Below are 21,654 nucleotides of genomic sequence, written 5' to 3'. Positions count from 1 at the left end.
GGAGGCAAAGCGGGGTTCGGGGTGCAGGCTGACAGCTCACGACTCCACATGTAATAGCCTCGCAACCCCGCAGTTTGAGAACCCCTGTTCGATGGTGTGTGCATGTGTGTCTTGAGAGGCTAGCAGAGAATATTTGACCTCGACGGGTAAGGATGTCGGAGTGAGATTTTCTTTGCTTTAGATTGTAGTAACATTTTCAATGACATGTGCCCGACAGTTGCTTTTCATTACCCCCCTGGGGGCCACAACCCACTAAATGAGAAATGCTGACTAGAGCAGCTCCATTGATTTCAATGCAGAATCCAAAGAACAGTTTACCAGGCGAACTAGGAAAGAGTGGAGGACAGACAGGGAGAAGCTGCCAAGGCAAATTTGCTACGACATCTCTCCATATCCCTCCACCAGCATCTTTACTGTTTACAGCCATCACACCTTCAGCTGCGAGCCTACCAGCTCTCACATAATAAATCGTTTTAGCTCAGGAAAGTAGTTGAATAGGAGACCTCCAGGGAAATACCTTGATGCTTCAAGGAGGAGTTGATAATTCAGCTGTGACATTCTTCCCTCTGAATTATTATGAAGATAAGACTGTCATATAGTGCTGTGGGGTGCTAGAGAAACGGAGGGGCCTGGGCCCTTGTGCTTTGGGATCCTCTGACCCTTTTCACGAGAGTCTGAATGTTAAACCTGGCACGTTGAAGGAGCACATTCCCTGACCTCCCTCAGCAGTACCCACGGGCAGTGACACTCCCTGAAGGCCCAGTCAGGAACTCTTAAGCACTAGGAAACTATAGGCACTCGGGACCCTGTAGCACCTTGCAGCAGCCCCCTCAGTAGGACCCCACCGGAGCCCCCGACACCAGGACCCAGCAGCAGTCCCAGCATTAGGAACCCCAGACATTAGGACCCTATAGCACCCTGCATCAAACCCAGAATCAGGAACCTCTAGGAGCCCCAGGCATTAGGGCCCCTATAGCACCTTGCACCAGCCCCAGCATTGGGACCCTATGGGAGCTACTGACACCAGAACCTCCAGGAGCATGTGGCAGCCCCAGCATTAGGAGCCTATAGGATCCCCGGAGCTTCTAGCACCCTGCAGCAGCCAGCCCCCAGCATTAGGAGCTTATAGGAAGGAGCCTCAGGTCCCAGGACCCTATAGCAATCTGCCACACAGCCCCAGTATTAGGAGCCTAAAGGAGCCCCTGGACCCTATATAATAAATAAATTCGTTAGTCTCTAAGGTGCCACAAGTACTCCTTTTCTTTTTGCGAATACAGACTAACACGGCTGTTCCTCTGAAACCTGGACCCTATAGCACCCTGCAGCAGCCGGGAGCATTAGGAACCTGTAGGAGCCCCTACACCCTGCAGCATCCGAGGCTTTCGGAGCCTATAGGCGCCGGGATCTTATAGCGCCCTGCAGCAGCCCCGGCAGTAGGAGCCTGACACACGGCAGGCGCTAGGACCCCGCGGCGGCCGGCAGGGCGGAGACCGGCGGCGCTAGGACCCCGCGGCGGCCGGGATACACCTGTGCCCGGCGGCGGCGGCGTTTCCCAGCCGCCCTCCCCGGAGCCCGCGCCCGGGCAGGTGAAGGGCTTGGCCCCGCCCCCGAGCCGCGGCCGGGCCACCTGACGTGTCCCGGCTGCTGCAGCCGCGTCCCGGGGCTCGGAACCTCCCCACCCAGGTGAGTCCGGTTCCTGGGGGGTCTCCGGTGGGGGCGGGATCCCCCATGGGTGGGGGGGTCGGCTCCCTGGCCGGGGGGGCTCCCTGGGGGAAAGGTCTCTGGTGGGGGCGGGATCCCCCATGGGTGGGGGGGTCGGCTCCCTGGCCGGGGGGGCTCCCTGGGGGAAAGGTCTCTGGTGGGGGTGGGATCCCCCATGGGTGGGGGGGTCGGGTGTTGGATGGGATCCCCCATGGGTGGGGGGGTCGGCTCCCTGGCCGGGGGGGCTCGGGTGTTGGATGGGTGGGGGGGTCGGCTCCCTGGGGGAAAGGTCTCTGGTGGGGGTGGGATCCCCCATGGGTGCGGGGGTCGGCTCCCTGGAGGGGGGGGTCTCGGGTGGGGGGTGTTGGAGGGGGGATGGTATCCCCTATGGGTGGGGGTGTCGGCTCCCTGGAGGGGGGGGTCTCGGGTGGGGGGGGTGTTGGAGGGGGGATGGTATCCCCTATGGGTGGGGGTGTCGGCTCCTTGGAGGAAAGGGGCGGGGGCGTTTCTGAGGGGCGGTATCCCCCTGCTGTGGGGGTGTCAGTGCTCTAGGGGGGGCTCTGGCTGGGGTGGGGGGCGCTGGAGGGGCTTGTTGCGAGAGTGGGTAGGGATCTGGGTGGAAGTATCCCCCTGGCTGTGGAGTGTGGTATCCCCCCCCCAACTAGGGATGGGTGTGTATCCCTGGAGGAAAGGGGGGGCGCTCTGGCTGCGGTGGGGGGGCTGGAGGGACTTGCTGGGGGCTCTGTATGGTGGTAGCCCACTGGCTGTGGGGAGCCATATCCTCCCAGCTAGAGATTAGGGGTGGCTCTTGAAGAAGGGGGTTGCTGGGAGGAGGGAGACCGGCAGGTCCCTGGCTGGGGTAGAGAGTAATGAAGATTTTGCTGAGGGACAGACAGGGCTTGGGGTGATGTCCCCTTGTTTGTGGGGTGTGGTATCCCCCTAGCTATGGGTGGAGGTGAATCACTGGAGGGAAGGGAGGGAGGTGTTGGGGGGGCAAATAGGTTTGCGGCAGGAATGAGCACCTCCGTTGGGGACAGATCTGTGGCTGGGGGAGCAGATGGCTGTGGCTGGGGTAGAGGGCACTGGAGGGGCTCTCTTGGGAGCAGACAGGGCTCTGGGTGGAGGTATTCTCTTGGTTGAGCGGAAGGGTTTCCCCCTTCAGTTAGGGGTGGCTATGATACCCTGGAGAGAAGAGGGGCATTGGGGGGGCAGCAAGTCTCACGTTGGTGGCAGAGCGGGGTTTGGCTCTGGGAAGGATTGGGGACAGGAAAGTCTCTGGCTGGACGGGGTGTTGTGCGTACCTCTGATTGTCCTGTATGATGAATTTGGTTCCATATCCCAGTAGAAGTTGCGAGCAGAAGAGGGCCAAGCGAGGTAAGGGCCGCACTGAGTAGTGTGCAGTGAGGCTAGACCTCCCTATTCCGGCGGGTCAAGGACTCTCTTCATGGGGGGGCTTTAGGCTGCTTCTCCCCAGCCTGGCCTACTTTTCTCCCTGAACATTCAGTTTCTGCCAACAGCTTCTCCCAGGTGGAGCCTCTGGAGGAGTGTGCTGGGTTCCCATGACTGCACCCTCCCTGCTCCTAACCAGGGTGCTGTTGGTGCCCCAGGGGATGTGGATGTGCATTTGGAGCCGGGAGCTGGAATGGCACCAAGCACACTTTTGAATGCTGGCTGGATTTGGGGAGTACTCAGTGCTAAAGTCTGACGTATCATTATACTCCTGATGTTGCCAACCTCATATTAAAAAATCACGATTGGCTTAAAAATCATGAGATTTTTTTAATTAAACAATATTTCTTGGGTTCTTTTATTTGGTTTCTGAGCTCTTCGGGTGCACTCTGGTTACCTTCCCAGGCTTTCTCTTCAAGTTGGAGGGCTATTTTTTAATTCCTTTCTATTATTTTAATGAAAACTGAGGTTTCTTCACGCAACCACATGACTCCAGGTGCTGCGCGCTTTAAGAATAACACTAAATATTGTTGGGTTTCAGAGCAGCAGCCGTGTTAGTCTGTTAGTCTGGAGCCACAAGTCCTCCTTTTCTTTTTACTAAATGTTGTGACACTTGCAATATAATCATGAGGTGTAGCAATGCAGAACTCACAATATATGAAATGTTTAGAGTATCTGTAGAATAACAAAATAACTATTGTATGCAATAGTCCCACAAGCTCATCTTTGTTTATCTGCTTACAATTATAGTTAGAGCATGCAAAAGGGGCAGAATAGACTTGATGTAAAGGGGGTAGGCTAACAAACTAATTACTAGATAACTGTACCTGACTGTGTTGTACAGCGAGGGACAAACCTAGCTTTTAAAGTCACAGGGGAAAGGCTTGGTACCCTCCTAAAAGTAGCCAAGTACATTGTGGTTCTGCAATCAATCCTTGAGCTGGTGTGAGCGTCATGGCAGTTATGAATGACCCCTGTCTAGGTCTGCCGAGTTTCTTTGTGAAGTTTCTTGAACGCTGTCTTCTAAAGGGGCACAGAATAAGCTTGTCCATGCCTAGACTTGGAAAGCTAGAAAGTACAGCTATGATCAGCTAGTCTGCCTTTGAACGTCAGCCAGTGATTTCTGCCGTGGAGGAAATTATTCTTTGCCTATTAATGTAAGTGACTGCTATTGAGCCCAATAATTTGTGATTGAACTTGAGCATATATTTAGACCAACACCCAGTCTTGATTTGTAAAGACTCCAAATGATGACTAATTTGTTATTTCCCTTAATAACTGTCCCAGTGGCTAATTAACCCTAGCTATTACATGTTGCCTCTCACCCAGGCATCTTCAGCTCTAGTTTTTTTATATCAACATTCAGTGCAAGATCAGTTTTTCTGCTGCAAATGGGCACCTGGATCTGTACTCACATAGTCTTTGGCCTGTCATATCCATCCAGGGCATGACCGCTTCATGGCTCTCTAGGCCAATATCACACCCTCATCAGGAAGTTAAATGAAACCCTGTATTAGTGCAATGTAAGGGGGAAGACTTTAAAACGCGCACACATTCAGGAAATCCATAATGAAGTGTCAAATGCAGACTGGGTGGAAGCAGTTGCAATTTAGTTCTGAGTTCAAACAAAGTTGCACCGGCTTACACCTAGCTTGAAGTTGGTTGAAGATTCCTAGAGCTTGATTTTGGTCTTCACGGCAGTGGCCAACAGATGTTTTTAGTTCCTTGATAGGATTTTTTTGTTTGTTTTAGTCCTCTCTTCCTAGTCCTCCGTGATTACTAACAACACTGTACTGTCAGAAGACTTCAAATTCCTAATCTTGGTGGAAGTTATCAGTTTAGTCTTTTGTGTTGCTATCCTTTACTGACCTTCTAATTAATTTTACAGTATTGTTAGTTTTTTTTGTCCTGAATCAAAATGGTGATACCAATACAATAGTAGTAATATATTTATTCTTAGTCTTTCTGATTGTGTTTTTATTCAGCACCAAGCATGCTATCAGCACTTGAATAATAAATAATGCACCGTGGGCCTTTCCAGGTACTTGTTTCCCATCAAATACAAAGCCAAATGGAAACTGCTGCTGAGTTAAATCTACGTTAATTTAGCTTGTGAGCATAATGGGAAGCGTGTGGGGAGAAAGTCTTTCTCTTGAAAAACTATGTGGCTTTTATATCACTCCCTGTGTGTAGCCAAACCCAGGCTAATCTGATGTCACTTTCTTTTATGCAACAATGTGTGGTTAGTGAGTTAAACCAAAGGACGCTTGAACACCTGAGCTGAGGAATGTGACCTTTCCTCAGGGAGACTGAGTGGAATAAGAGTTACATACAAAACTGCTGTCCAGGAAAAGAACTGAGAGGAGATGGCCTATAGAATAGGGCAGGCTACAAAGGAAAGTGATGCTGCTAAGTAAAGGTGTAATGGTGTTCAGGATGAGATGCAATGGCAGATTTGCTTTCTAGGGGCTAGTATTTGTGTCCTTGATGAGAGGCATCCCGTGCACCTGTCCAATCTCAGTTACCTATATGGATTGTCTAGTCTGCTTCCTGCAGTAACTGGAAGTGCTTGTGGATGGCTAGTACATCCCCGAGCCTTTTCAACCTGCCTTGGTGTCATTAATGGAACTCAGTGTTTTCTCCAGTGCTTTGGAATTGCCAGAATGAAAGACTCTTGTTTGATCTATGGGAATTCCATTGAAAAGCATCTAGACATACGGAATGGAAATACTTGAAATAAGCAACTGATGATCATGGCTTAGTTGGACTGAATGACCAATATCTGCAGGTCTCTAGTTTTCCTTTAAAAAATTATATATAATTAAAAACTACAGTTCAACCCTTTGTGGTTGTGTGAAGCCTTCCAAATGTAACCCCAATACAGTGTGGGTTTTTCCCCCCCATCATCTACGTTCAAATAACTCCAGTGCGTCTGCTTCTGTTCATAGCACCGTATTCAATAAAGCACTTCAGCACATGCTTAGCTTTAAGCACACGTGTAATCCAATCCCTGCTCAGCAAAACACTTAAATCCCCATTGACTTCCGTGGGATTTAAGCATGTGCTTAACATTACAAACATGCTCAAGTGTCCTGTTCAATAGAGATTGAATTATACTCCTGTGCTTTGCTGAATCGGGGCCAGAGAGAGAGGATGGTGAAAGACTCACCTAGAACTCAGCTGACTTTTGGGGTCTGTTCTTGGCATGGCACATGGCTAATAAAACTTCCTTTTCTTAAGGGTTGTTGTGAGTGGATCGACCTTTGAGCTCAGATGCTGCAGTGGCAAATGCTCTAGGAAAGCCAATACATGAGAATAAACAACTTTCTCAAGCTGTGGGAGAGTGAAATTGAAACTAGTCCTTCTTTGACATCAGCCTCCAGCTAGTAGATGGGAAAACTTATTTTTGAGCCCTCTAATGCATTTGGTAACAATACACCATGGAAAATGGGAAAATCTCTTGGGTCTAAACAACTCTGCCCAGTCTTGGCTTATCTAAAGAACCTCAAGGGGTAGGAAAGAAGGATCTCCTGTACTTAGTAATACAAAACCTGTTCCAGCTCAACTTAGGAGAGAGGCAAAATTAACTCACACAGGACTATCTTGGTATTAAAGTGACCACACACTTTGCATTGTAGCTCTGTCCTGTGGCATGTTTCCCAAAGTGAATGTTGTAGTTATGTGTGCTGCTAATCTCTGCACTACTGTGCAAATATGTAAGTGGATAAAACTGGCTGCTTCCTGCATGCCACGTAGAATAGAAAGAAGGCTGTGGTGGTTGCTTTTTGGAGGGGTGGGGGTGTCCTATCTGGGAAAGTAGGGAGATCCTGAGAACCATTTTCTTTTCTTGCAAGGTATCTAGTGCATCTTTGATTCAGCTGGTTTGGAAATGTTGCAAGAATAGGCTATCTCATACTGTTTCCACCTCCTGCTTCAATGAGGAAGTGTAGATGCACTGTATGTGAGAGATACTAGCATGTGTGTATGTGTAATGTCTCACTGGATGCCTCAGCTTCAGAAGATAATGTTCTGGTCAGTCTTTATTTGATCTGAATCTCGTTGCCTGTCCCTAGCATAGTAGCTTCTGAAATGCAATGGAGACATAAAGAACATTTTGGGTTTAAAAAATTTTGTATGACGAATGCGAAGTGCTCAATACGTGGGTCTTGGGAAATTCCATGGTCTGTGTTATACAGAAGGTCAGATCACTAAATCATCACTTGGTCCTCTCAGGCCTTCATCTATATTAGTCCAGTTTACCCAACACATGAAACCGGACGAGCGAAGAGGGTGGGGTGTTTTTTTGTGGAGGGTGTGGGAAGTAAGTGCTTGGTGCTGAAAGTATGAATTGAAGTAATAGCTGTAAAATCCACCCTGGCAAATCAATCTCTCTCTGCTCCAGGTTTAGACGTAATGACTCAGCTCTCGTAGAGCATTTAAGATGTCATTTTATTTCAGACAGGATATGAGCTGTCTGTTACTCTGCCACTAGTAGTAACTGGCTTCTTTTTCAGTCTGAAATGTCTCTAACAGGTTGGTTGTGTGTGTCTTCTGTTGGATTATAAAATCAACAAGCCACTGCACTAACTAATACTCAGGTTATGATCCATCTGAAACCGAGAAAAAGGGCTTCCTGTTTGACATGGGTGGAGCAGGTATTTCATTTTGACCAAATATCAGTGTGGTGGGTTTTTGTTGCTTATACAAGATCTCACTGCTAAGGTAAGATGAGGAGTATCTAATTCCTTCTCATGTCCTGAGAAGTGTGGTCTTTTGAGGGGGGAATTTCATGATACTTTGCAAAAATTAACTAGTAAAAGTTCATGTTACATAGGCACTTTTGAAAATGTTATTCATGGTCTAAATCTAATTTGAGGGTATTTAGGAGCCTAAATCCCATTAACTTTCAATGTAATTTTAGGCTCTTAAGGACCAGATTTTTAAAGGTACATAGGTGCCTAAAGATGCAGATAAGCACCTAAAGGGATTTTCCAGGGCACTTAGGCTCCTAAATCCCCAAATTCACTAGGTACCTATAGATCTTGTACAAAAATCTGGCCCTAAGTGCTTAAGTCACTTAAACGCTTCTGAAAATGTTACCCTATAGCAACAATATTCAGGATTTTAAATGGGAAGTGAATTTTTTAAATATTTTTTTAAATAATTCCTCAAAGTAAAAGTAAGTTTGGGCCAATAATGTCCTTTTCCCCCAGGGAATCTGGCCATAAGACTTTTGCTGGAAAAATCAATCTTGTAATCTTCTGGTAGAAGAGTTTCTCTGATTACACAGCCCTCTTGTTTCTCTCAGCAAAAACAATCTTATTTTCATAGCAGTAGGAAGGATTCATTACGGAATGTATCTTAAGTCTTCATTATTGCAAGACTTAATTTACCTGTTCAGTGTTCCTGGGAGTAATGCTTCTGCCAACAACTTGGTCTTTTAGCGGCAAACTCTTCCTGGCCATGTATAGGCTTTGTAAGGTGCAGGTTATAAGGAGAAAATAACTATGGTATGAGGCAATACTCTGAGCTACTGTGGAGCTCATTGAGCTTTATGAAAGCCAACACTTCTGATTACGTTTCAAGTGGAGTCCCAAGTGTGTGAACTGGAAACTGTGTTAAAATACCTCTGCTTCTTAGCATAGTGACTGCAGAGGCTCTTTTGTTTGCAGTCAGGTGAAGTTTGCTGAAGAATCCAGTTCACGCAGTTTGCTGACGTGGCTGCTGAGGCAAACCCTTCCGCGGATGGAGTTTCAGGGTGGCAAGAAATGTCTCTTTAATCCTGGTTTCTTTTGTCAGCTTCTTGGGCTAACAGGAAGAAACTACTGGTGTGTGCTGTCAAAGTGGGGACTCTGCTGTGGGTTACAGTGAAGACAGGTAGTATAAACGGTGTCCATTCAGTAGGTGCAGGAAAGGCGCAAGGGATGGAACCCTGGTCTCCCAAGTCGTAGGCTAGTATCCAAACCATTGGACCATCCTTTCTCGCTAGTCCTGACTCGCCTGGATCTGCCCTTCAGATCATTCCACAAGGCTCTTATTTATTGAGCGCTTTGGAGGGGAAGGTGTTTGATCAGAGCTGAGGTTCAGATAGGGACATGGAGAATTGAAGGATGGGATTTTTGGAGAAGGAGGAGTTAGCAGCTGTATTTTTGCTTGATTGCCTGTCTCGGAATTATGTCAGGCTGCTACAGTCTTGGGTGCCCTTTTAAAAAATTTTTGGGCATTTTCTCAAAGTCCCACAAAAGTGACCAAAACAGACACCCCTGCTGAACCTTGCTGCCTCATATGTGACCTATGGGCCATGTTCATAGAACCATAGAAATGTAGACCTGGAAGGGACCTCGATAGGTCATCTAATCCAGTCCCTTACACTGAGACAGGACTAAGCATTATCTAGACCATCCCTGACAGGTGTTTGTCTAACCTGTTCTTAAACACCTCCAATGACTGAGATTCCACATCATCCCTAGGGAACTTGTTCTAGTGCATTACAGTTGAGAAGTTTTTCCTAATGTTTAACCTAAATCTCCCTTGCTGCAATTTCAGCCCATTGCTTCTTGTCCTGTCCTAAGTAGATATGGAGACCAATTTCTCACCCTCCTCTTTATAACAACCTTTTATGAACTTGAAGAGTTATAATTTCCCCCCTCCACTCTTCTCTTCTCCAGACTAAACAAACTCAATTTTTTCAATCTTTCCTCGTAGGTCGTGTTTTCTAGACCTTTAATCATTTTTGTTGCTTTTCTCCAGTTTGTCCACATCTTTCCTGAAATGTGGTACCCAGAACTGGACACAATACTCCAGTGGAGGCCTTATCAGCGCTGAGTAGAGCAGAAGAATTACCTCTCAGGTCTTGCTTACAACACTCCTGCTAGTACATCCCAGAATGATGGTTGGGGTTTGGTTTTTTTTTTTTTTTTTTTTTTTTTGCAACGGTATTTCATTGTTGGCTTATATTTAGTTTGTGATCTGCTATATCCCCCAGATCCTTTTCTGCAGTACTCTTTCCTAAGTAGTCACTTCCCATTTTGTATTTGTGCAGTTGGTTATTCCATCCTAAGTGTGGTGCTTTGCATTTGTCAGGGTTGATTTCATTCTGTTTAATTCAGACCATTTCTCCAGTTTGTCAAGATCATTCTGAATTCTAATCCTGTCCTCCAAAGCACTTGCAATCCTCCTAGCTCAGTATCACCCAAAAACGTTATAAGTGTACTCTGTATGCCATTATCACTTTGAGCATTACAGTAACACAGATTATTTTGATTCGATGGGGCCATGGAATTGGAGAAATGGCTTGGAAATGGCTTATCAGTAGAGAAGAAAAGCTTCCCATTGATATTTTAGCAAGAAGGAGAGTTCCTTGAAACTGCCTAACGTCACTCATTAGTGGAGGCAGTACCCATCTAGGGGCATATTCAGCATCAATTTTATTATTTATTTGCATTATTGTAGCACCTACGAGCCCCAGTGGTGCTAGGCACTATACAAACACAGGAGAGAAAGACTGTCTCTGTCCCCAAAGAACTTACAGACTCAAGAATCCAAGCCTGTCCGAGAGTTCCCAGACTCTTGAACGTGCTCCATCCACCATGATGGGCCAAAATAATCCAAATTAAGTGACCTTTCAGGCACGCTGCAAAAGATCTCTGCTTTGAGAGGGCTTCTGGAAAGGGCTGAGGATTTGCTATAACAATGAAGAGGCTCAAAGGAGTTTTTGTTGGTGGCTGGTTGACCTGAGTTCCTGTTGGAATGATTGTTTTAATGCTGCTGATACTTAATTCTATTATCTAGCGAATGTCTTAGGGGACCTAGAGCCCTGGAGAGGAGTCTTGTATCATTTTAAATCTAAATAAAATCAGTAGGGAGATTAACATAAAGCTGATTTCTTTGCATTAACATAAATGGGTATTTGCCAGCTTTAAATCTGTCACAGCTCATAGTGCCAGATTTCAGTCCCCAGATTGTTTTCTGCACAGTGCAGACTCTTGAAAGTCAACGCTTGCTTGCTTACAGCTCTCCTGCTAAGGTGTCCTTGATCCCATAGTCCTCTTTCTAGCTAAAAGCAATGACCTCTACATCCCTGGGACAGTGATTTGAATTTTCCCTTGCCTTTAGAGATGCGGCCACTTCTCTCTTGGCACATAAAACCTCACGCAGCCAAGAAAGAACAAGAAAGCTAGAGATGACCTTATTCAGCTCTCTGAGCTAATAGCAGGTGTCCAGTTCCACTTCAGGATATTGACCGCCTGCGTCTGTGTAATTACACAAGCTAAAAAAAGGCTAAAATATCTGGAAAGCTAAGGTGAGTAGAAAGTGGTAGAATCTGGTGAATGATGCTCTCAAAGTGTACAGGTTCCTGTTTATCTTAAGTACTTATCAGGGCCCCATTTCCATAGTATGTGAGCACCTCACAATCTTTAATGTTTATCCTCATCATATCCCTGTGAGGCAGGACTGTAGACCTCTTTGTACAGATGGGAAAACAGAGGCACATAAATTAAGTGACATGCCCAAGGTTACAAAGGATGCCTATGGCAGAGCCTGGAATTGACTCTGAGTCTCCAGAGTCCTAGGTTAGTGTTCTAACCATTGAACCATCTTGCCAGTGCCAGAAATATACTCATATCTAAATGGTGTGTGTAAGTTTGACACTTACTCCCTTCTGGATTGAAGTAAAGCACATATCACATTCCTATGAATGCCCATCACTCCTAACCTGCAGATACACCTGTCTCTCTTAAAAGTCCAAATGAATCCTTGGTGCAAATAGACCCAACTCCTGGTGAAAGAATCATAGAATATCAGGGTTGGAAGGGACCTCAGGAGGTCATCTAGTCCAACCCCCTGCTCAAAGCAGGACCGATCCCCAATTAAATCATCCCAGCCAGGGCTTTGTCAAGCCTGACCTTAAAAACTTCTAAGGAAGGAGATTCTACCACCTCCCTAGGTAATGCATTCCAGTGTTTCACCACCCTCCTAGTGAAGAAGTTTTTCCTAATATCCAACCTAAACCTCCCCCACTGCAACTTAAGACCATTACTCCTTGTCCTGTCCTCTTCTACCACTGAGAATAGTCTAGAACCATCCTCTCTGGAACCACCTCTCAGGTAGTTGAAAGCAGCTATCAAATCCCCTCTCATTCTTCTCTTCTGCAGACTAAACAATCCCAGTTCCCTCAGCCTCTCCTCATAACTCATGTGTTCCAGACCCCTAATCATTTTTGTTGCCCTTCGCTGGACTCTCTCCAATTTATCCACATCCTTCTTGTAGTGTGGGGCCCAAAACTGGACACAGTACTTCAGATGAGGCCTCACCAATGTCGAATAGAGGGGAATGATCACGTCCCTTGATCTGCTCGCTGTGCCCCTACTTATACATCCCAAAATGCCATTGGCCTTCTTGGCAACAAGGGCACACTGCTGACTCATATCCAGCTTCTCGTCCACTGACACCCCTAGGTCCTTTTCCGCAGAACTGCTGCCTAGCCATTCAGTCCCTAATCTGTAGCTGTCCATTGGGTTCTTCCGTCCTAAGTGCAGGACCCTGCACTTATCCTTATTGAACCTCATCAGATTTCTTTTGGCCCAATCCTCCAATTTGTCTAGGTCCCTCTGTATCCTATCCCTGCCCTCCAGCATATCAACCACTCCTCCCAGTTTAGTATCATCCGCAAATTTGCTGAAAGTGCAATCCACACCATCCTCCAGATCATTTATGAAGATATTGAACAAAACCGGCCCCAGGACCAACCCCTGGGGCACTCCACTTGACACCGGCTGCCAACTAGACATGGAGCCATTGATCACTACCCGTTGAGCCCGACAATCTAGCCAACTTTCTACCTACCGTATAGTGCAGTCATCCAGCCCGTACTTCTTTAACTTGCTGACAAGAATACTGTGGGAGACCGTGTCAAAAGCTTTGCTAAAGTCAAGAAACAATACATCCGCTGCTTTCCCTTCATCCACAGAACCAGTAATCTCATCACAGAAAGCGATTAGATTAGTCAGGCATGACCTTCCCTTGGTGAATCCATGCTGACTGTTCCTGATCACTTTCCTCTCATGTAAGTGCTTCAGGATTGATTCCTGTGCATTCAGGCTGAGGTTGAATTTCGTCCTACCGGTTGTGTAGGAATGAGTTCTGCTGAGACCTCCAAACTAATATAGCCAGCCTTATGTCCCATGGTAGGTAATGATCTGATGCAACTAATCGAACTACGACTACTTACCTATTTAACCAACCTGGAATTTAAGGTGTGTGTCAGCTAGCCTCCATACATGTAACTTTATTCCAGTCTCCATAGTGTCTTTCAATCCTCCCTCATCTTTGTTGTAGTGGGAAATAAATATCAGGATTCTGTAGTACATAATAAAACAGTGTGTGTATTATATAGTATTGTACATCTTCCGTAAATGGGTCTGAAAATATAAAGTCTTTCAGTTGCCTTGAGGCCAGCTTGAAATTAGTTTTGATCTTTATCCATGACTCTTAGATCTGGGGAAAACTGAGAGGGGATGTAACAATTTTCAAGTATGTAGAAGGTTGTTACAAGGAGAAGAAAGAAACATTTTTTCTTAACCTCTGAGGATAGGGCAAGAAGCAATGGGCTTAAATTACAGCAAGGGTGGTTTAGGTTGGACATCAGGAAAAACTTTCTAACTGTCAAGGTGGTTAAGCACTGTAATAAATTGCCTAGGGAAGATGTGGAATCTCCATCATTGGAGATTTTTAGGAGCAGATTAGACAAACACCTGTCAGGGATGGTCTAGATAATTAGTCCTGCCACGAGCGCAGGGGACTGGACTAGATGACCTCTCGGGGTCCCTTCCAGTTCTATGATTCTATGATCAAGCAAAATAGTCTGCTTTGGAATTCTGTCATTAAATTAGGGAGTGGATCTTCAAACCTGGTGGTGAGATTCAAAAAAGTTTGGATAATGTTTTTTGTTTCCTTTTTTAATATTTACTGAAGCTGCTGTTTTAAGTACAGGACTGGACAAGAAATTGCTAAAATACTCCGAGATGGGCTGCTGTCATGGTCTGTCCAGCATGATCCGAAGCAGAAAATACTGGAAAATCTCATAAGAACAAGCTCGTGAGATTTCAGCCCAGCTTTGCAGACCCAAGAGATTTGGATAGTCCAGAGAAACAACCAAAATCTCCACATGTAGAATGTGTCCAAGATATTGGAACTAATATTCCACACTGGAGCTGACTGAATGTTTTGCGACAGAACATTTTCCCATTTGGAAAATGCCAATTAGTGAAAAGCGAAACATTCTGTGAGAACGTGTTGATTTTGTGTGGTTTTAAAAAAAAAAATCAAAACAAAGCATTTTGATAACATTTTGATTTTTTACTTTAAAACTACTTTTCATTTCAAAATGTATGTTATGTTCTAAATTACAATATCACTTTTCCAAAAGTCAAAGTTGAAACAAAATATTTCAATTGACCTGAAGCTCTTTTGTCCCCACAAAATTTCATTTGGCTGGAAATTTCTAAATTCATGGTTTTGTTCTGATTGGGAATGAAAACACATTTGAAAATTAGTAGAATTTCCCAGGAAATGGAAGGCCCTGTTCCCCCAATGACTACCCCACACACACACACTGCGAGTGGATCACAACAATTCCAAGGGGTCATGGCTTCTCTCTTACATCTCAAATGAAATGATCTATTCACATTGTACCAAGAATAAATTCCATCTGCTAGGTTCTTTATCAGTGGCATGTTAGTGAGGTGATCATGAGTTTATAGTAATAGAGTTCATACATATTTCTTTGTTTTCCCCCAGGTTTGGAAAAGGCTATGGAATAGCCAAAGAACGTAAGACCCTGAAATGCACATAACTCTAACTTAGTGGGGACTTTGGAAACATCCCTGAAGATGAGGTTATTCCGGCGAAATTATGGCCCATTGAAGCTGGCTTTGGTGGGTGTGGTCTTTGTGATCTTCCTCTTCATAATACAGAAGGATGTTGGGAATGGGGACCACACCGAGGAGCCCTGGCTGAAAAACATTGTTGAGAAGAAAGACCAAGTAATTGACATGATGATGGGGGCAGTAAATAACATTCGCGACTCGATGCCAAAGCTACAGATCCGGGCTCCGGCTCAGCAAGAGGTGCCTTTGCAGAGTAGCAAGTCCTGCCTTCCAGGCTACTATACCCCAGCTGAACTGAAACCACTGATGGAACGACCATCCCAAGACCCCAACAGCCCAGGAGCTGAGGGCAAAGCTTTTAAAAAGGACCAGTGGACACAGCAGGAGACCAAGGAGAAGGAGCGCGGCTATGAGAAACACTGCTTTAATGCCTTTGCCAGCGACCAGATCTCTCTCCAAAGGGCGTTGGGACCTGACAGCCGACCTCCAGAGTAAGAACTCCCCTTTCCTCCTCTTATGCCTGCTGTAAAAAGCAGCACAAAAATCTGTACCGCAGGAGAGATGGGATCTGTAAACCAAGTCTTGGACTGAGGCCACATCTACACACACAAGCTGCACCAATATAACTTAAATCTGCTTTTTAAACCCATGTAAACTTTAATTTGGGTTCATCATTAATCTGTTCCTAACTGATTTAAGTTAAACTAAAATAAGAATGGCCATGTGGCCCTTTGCACCTGCTTAACTAAATCGCTTTAAAGTAACACCTGAAAGTTGCACTGGTTTCAACTGATGGAGACCAGCTCTAGATCCAGTGGAGAGGGGAAGTCTTTCTGATGGCTATCCTCTCCAGAGCCTGATTCTTCGCTGCCTTGCATTTTATCATTTATGCACAATGAATGTGAAAAATGTTACACCCATTTCGCCCAGGTGTAAATGATGACACGAGTGCAAGGCAAGAGAGAGTTATAGTTTAGGTTTCTTTTTTCAAAGCAAGCCAGAGGAATTAACCTCACATCTTCCAATTTAAGAGCATGGAAGATGTGTGGACTGCATTAAAAAATCTCACCCCCATCTCTGCAGTCTGAGTGTTCTCTGCATTACAGCAGTGACACAATAGGGTTTTTTTAAGTTCTCTAAGCTTCAGAAAACTCATGCTTTATCTAGCATCTTTCCTTTCTTAGGCCATCGCTAGGGTTTTTACTGTAGCTATTACAGGGTCCGGGCAGCTAGTTTGAGTCTCATTGACATTTCATTTGCGTTTCAGTTTTGATTTTAGGTGTAGCCTGGCATTCCCTTCCTTCTTAGATAATCACAAACGCCACCAAAATGTTTTTCTGAAAAGGGGTTTTTTTATGTTCAACCAATGTATATAGAACTTGTGCCGTTCCTTTCACAGACAGCTGCATCTCTACCACTCATTTGAATGCTAAAGTTGCTACTGCAAGCCATAAATATTGGCCAGGGTAGATGAGGTTCTGAACGGACACACGCCCTAACTCATGGCATTGCTTCAGAAAAGTTCTATTGTGCATGAGGTGAATTTAGTTACTGAAACAAACTCCCCTAGATGCAGAGTCATTGCAACTCCCAGATCTGCAGCTGAGTATCTCTGCTAAGTTCCACACTCTGAGACATCCAGCATCCTCCCATTGACCTGTGGCAGTTGTGCACACACACACACTGGAGGGCAGAGTTCAGCCCGTAGGCACCAGTCCGGCTTGGTATATGTGGGTAGAGCCAGGTGTGTGAGAGATTTCCAGGGGCCTGTCTCGATTACAGAAGTTACACTTGTGCAACTAAATCAATTGTACCTGAATTTGAATGAATCGAAAGCGGTTTAATCTAGGTTTAAATCAGTTTAAGTGCTTCTATATAAGTGGCTTGCACTAGTATATCTAGATTGGTCTTTTTTTCTTTTTTCCATTTGTTACCCCAGTGCAACTTTTGCAGCATAGACTAGGTCTATGCCCGACAAGGATTAAAGTCAGGGAGAACGCTGATTTAGCTAACTGCCTTATCTAGGACTGGCCAGTTACTGATATGAAATAGTCCCTATCCACATGATTGCTTGACTGAGTTTTATGGAGGGGTTTTTTTTATAACAAGACTCTGGGGTTTTTATTCGGTCTTTTAGTTGTTTCAGAGTAACAGCCGTGTTAGTCTGTATTCGCAAAAAGAAAAGGAGTACTTGTGGCACCTTAGAGACTAACCAATTTATTTGAGCATGAGCTTTCGTGAGCTACAGCTCACTTCATCAGATGCATACCGTGGAAACACGGTATGCATCTGATGAAGTGAGCTGTAGCTCACGAAAGCTCATGCTCAAATAAATTGGTTAGTCTCTAAGGTGCCACAAGTACTCCTTTTCTTTTAGTTGTGTATCGTACATTCATTTGCCTTTCCAGGCCTTGATCTTCCTCGGGTAGAATTCTAGTTCCTTGCCTTCCAGAATATAGCCGTCTGCTCGGCCACACTGTCCAGGTCTGGAGGCGAGGCAAGCAAGCACCTTTCCCTGCTGGAATTGCTCCTCCAGGCTTGCTGCTGATCTTGGCGTTGTTCTTCTGCTTGTCATATTTCTTCTGGATCATCTTTGAACACTTCTTGTTTAAGATTTCCTCCTCTTCAGGAGTCAGTTTAGCACCCTTCTTGCGTCCGAGGGGCAAGGCATAGTGGGCTTCATACCACTGTGGTATGGGGTACTGTCAATGAGAACGATGCAGTTCTTCACCAGGGTCTTTGTCTGCACCAGGTCATTGTTGGAACCATTGTAGACCACATCAATGATTCTGGTCTTATGGGTACAGCATTCAGAGCCCCAAGAGAAGTTGCCAACATCCAGGGAATACTGAGAGACTGTGGCCATAGTTTGACTACCAGCTCTGATTAGTAGACGCCATTGGGACAAAGGGAGATCACAAGAAATCTCCCTACAGCAGACTTAAAGTGAAAGCCTAGGGCACTAATTCTTTCCTTCCACCCTCCTCTTCTGTCTCCTTCCTCCTGCTGCCCTTTGTTAAAAACCAGCCAACATAAGTCTCCCAGTGCAGATATAGACCTCCCATTGAAGAAAAAGAAGTCTGCCTACTTCAAAAACATTTAATTCCCTGTTCTCAGACTGCCCTTGGCTTTGATCGATTTTTCCCTTTATTCCTAGGAAGCCCTGCCCTAATTTTTTCTTTCTTAGCTGAGTGGAACAGCCCCCTACCTTCCTGCTATGGCTAAAGGAGTCAAATGTGCCAGACTTGGCTTGACCTTCCTGTGGTCTCAAGCCAGGCACTCTGAGATTTCAGCCTGCCCCATTGCCGGGAGGTGGGTTAGGAAAGGCTTTATAGGGAGGGCATCCAAGAAAACAGCTTTGAATAGTGGTTCGAAGCCCAGACCCGGTTTGCAGACTGTGTTTCCCAGCAGGTAATTATCTTTGCCTAGCAGGTGTGGCAATGACAATGGAAGGTCGCTGAGTTCTGGAAGGGAAAAGCACAGGAACGGTATTCAGTCAACCGAAAAGGAATAAACCAATTTAAATGAATGTGAAAAGCACTCCAGAACCGAAACATAAATCGGCTAGCTAGAGAAATTGGCTCTGCTGCTCAGCTGGAAGGGGCCGTCATTGTTTGATTTCAAGGCCGACGCAGAGCCTGATCTGCCATGTGGAACGCTTCCCCTTTTGATGTGCAGCTGAAGTATGTAGGATGTAAGAGGGCTGTTCACACGCCCTCCAGAAAGTTCAGAACGGGGCTCGTATGCAGTTGAATCAAAAGAGGGGGTTGGGTTTTTGGTTTTTTGGGGTTTTTTTTTCCCACGCTAGGCCCAAAGTATTTCAAGACTTGTTTTGGTGCCATCCTTAAGAGCAGCCTATCCCAAATGTCATGGATATTGAACTGGCTGTAGCTAGGAGCTAACTATTTTCTTATTCTAAAAAGAGTACAATTCTATTTACATATTCTCATATGTATACTATTTCCATATGCATTGTATTGACTGAACAGTGAAAGATTTTCAGATGTATAGTATCTTTGGGATACCTGAAGTGGTACCTTAAAGGGACCAGATTCTTCCCACCCCCCTTCAAACAATGTTGAGCACTTGCTATCAGAAAATCAGGCCACTTTAAAAGGTTTTCTCTTAGGCACCCGAAAGCACTAGACATGTGGCAGGAGGGGTGGTGAGGGCACTAGCCTAGGACTCAGGAGAGCTGGGTTCTAGTCCCTGCTTTGTCAGAGACTTCCTGTGTGACCTTGGGCAAGTCACTTAGTATGTCTGTACCTCAGTTCCAATCTGTACAGTGGAGTGTTGGCAGGCTAAACAGACTAAAAGACAGAGGTGCTCCAATGCTAAAGTAACAGAGGGCATGGAGGATGGGCACTTTGGCAAAGCTTAAACCTTGGAGGTTGCAGCCTGGCTGTCTAACTGCTTTAGGAACCTGGTGTAAACACATGAACACACTTCACAGTGATTGTTAAGGGGGTTTGTAAACCTTTCCCACTGGAGGAGCGGGGTTGGAAACAGGATATAGAGCCAAGCCCACGTTGAGAGCAGATACAAATGAAATGGGATGGCTATAAGACGGCCTACAGGAAGGGAAGGAGTCTCTGTCTGTTTGGCAAAAACCGCCACCATGTTTGTCACTGAACCTTCCCCTCTGGTTGGTTGTGTTGGAGAAGCTGTGAATTGAGTGAACCACTGAAAAATGAGGTCCCCTCTCAGTCCGGAGTGATTCTTCAGTGCAAGCTTCTCCTCCCACTGCACCTGTTACACACACACACACGTTTTCAGAGCTCAGCTCCCGTTGTGGCTACTTAGTGGCCTTGCACATTAATGAGAAAAGATGCCCTTCTATTAATTACTTGCATTGCAGTCATTCCTGGGAGCCCCACTCATGGTTTCTGTCGCCAAAAGCTTGGCAATCTAAGTATAAGGCGTGATGAGGGCTGGATATTGTCTCTGAACATTGGGGATTAAACATCTCGGTAAAGAAATATCAGGAGATGTTCAACTTGCCACTGGGGAGCATCACCCATGTTGGATTATGCATTGCAAATATGCATGTGAAGATGTCCTGACTGGGTCCGCTGCCGGGAGTGAGTGCGGGAATAGAATTGGTTGGGAATCTCTTTGACTAAACGATTTTTCGTCAGAAAATGCCAATGCATCGACACCCCTTTTTTTTTTGCAGAAATGCATCCATCTTGATGACCCTTTGGTTAGGGCACCCAGCTAGGATTTGGGAGACCTAGCTTCAAATCCCTGCTCTGAATCAGGGACTTGGGCCTGCGGGAACATGGATCCCTGCTTTGCCTGGTTTAGTACAGTGATATGAACCTGGTTGTCCCATATCCCAGGGGAGCGCTAACCACTGGGCTGTCCTGAGGCAGGTCTCATCTTTTGAGAAACTTCGCAAAAGGTCTCTGTTTTCTCCGGTTGTAGAAGGAGAACTTTTTTGAACTCTTGAATCTTTGCAGGACAGGAAAACCTGCCCAGCTCTGTCTGGGTCCTCTGAATCTAACCACACAGGCTGCTTGAGCTAAAAGATCAGGCCTGCGAGCTTGTAGACAGTAGCAGACCCATAAAGCTATGAGGTCCAGGCTCTGGAGAGCGACTAAGCCAAGAGCAGCCAGGGCATTACAAACGCACTCACTAACTAGGCTCAATTTCTCTCGTAGGTGCATTGATCAGAAGTTCAAACGCTGCCCGCTGTTGCCCACCACCAGTGTCATCATCGTGTTTCATAACGAGGCCTGGTCCACCTTGCTCCGCACTGTGTACAGCGTCCTGCACTCCTCCCCTGCCATCTTACTAAAGGAGATCATTTTGGTGGACGACGCCAGCACAGATGGTGAGTTAGGGCCTTGGAACTAGTTGAGGGAAGCAGAGTCTGAAATGGGAAGAGTCTCTGGGGGTCTCCTGCTCCCTCAACCCAATACCATTGTAATTTAGGTACCTCATCACCATATCTCATGGACATTAAAGGATTTAACCCTTGCAGTAGCCCTCTGAGAGATGGCACTGGGGCGCAGAATAGATTAAGTGACTTGCCCAAGGTCACGCGCACAATCTGTGTCTGAGCCCAGTATTGAAACCAGGTCTCTGGAGTCTCAGTGCAGTGCTCTGTCTATGAAGCCTCTTTCCTGAGCACTGGCCTGCTAAACCCAGGGTTGTAAGTTCAATCCTTGAGGGGGCCATTTAGGGATCGGGGGCAAAAATTGGGGATTGGTCCTGCTTTGAGCAGGGGGTTGGACCAGATGACCTCCTGAGGTCCCTTCCAATCCTGATATTCTATGATTCTACACAGCAATCTCTTAGATTCCTGGCTGCTAAAAGGCCCCTTCCCTCCCACTGGAAGGCTGGGGCCTGGTTTCTCAGTTACTTTTCCTGCATGTGGAGCAGGGCTTAAATAGGATTGGCATGGGGGAAAACTCCCTTTATTCCAGGACTGTGCAGGAGCCAACCCAGTTCCTGGTGTAAGCTAGAGCAGCCCTGGGAAGTAGAGCATATAGAATAGCCATGGTGCATGCACTGTACATGTGCCCCTATACTGGGGCTGGCAGCAGCATTGGTGTAGAGCTCTTATTAGCTCTATTGGCTAGAGAAGCTGCCTGTGCAAAGGACGCTCTTA

The 21,654-nt window shown here is 46.0% G+C and overlaps 1 protein-coding gene across 2 annotated transcripts in view; it reads left to right on the top strand.

The window, feature by feature from the left end:
• The first annotated feature begins 1,525 nt into the window (after nucleotides 1–1,525).
• Nucleotides 1,526–21,654, top strand: part of GALNT6 (polypeptide N-acetylgalactosaminyltransferase 6) — a 50,005-nt gene continuing 29,876 nt past the window's right edge. Inside the window, exons 1-3 of one of the 2 annotated variants that reach the window (XM_048831985.2) lie at nucleotides 1,526–1,683; nucleotides 14,950–15,529; nucleotides 20,702–20,874. In XM_048831985.2, the coding sequence (XP_048687942.1) occupies nucleotides 15,042–15,529; nucleotides 20,702–20,874 (661 nt within the window). In that variant the 5' untranslated portion in view covers nucleotides 1,526–1,683; nucleotides 14,950–15,041. Of the gene's footprint in view, nucleotides 1,684–11,429; nucleotides 11,453–14,949; nucleotides 15,530–20,701; nucleotides 20,875–21,654 lie in introns of those variants that run through there. The other variant, XM_075121479.1, reaches the window with a different exon arrangement.

The sequence above is a fragment of the Caretta caretta genome, chromosome 20 (assembly GCF_965140235.1).
Source record: "Caretta caretta isolate rCarCar2 chromosome 20, rCarCar1.hap1, whole genome shotgun sequence".
NCBI lineage: Eukaryota > Metazoa > Chordata > Testudines > Cheloniidae > Caretta > Caretta caretta.
The sequence above is the reverse complement of the archived record's forward strand: the minus strand, read 5'-3'. Positions and strand labels throughout refer to the sequence as shown.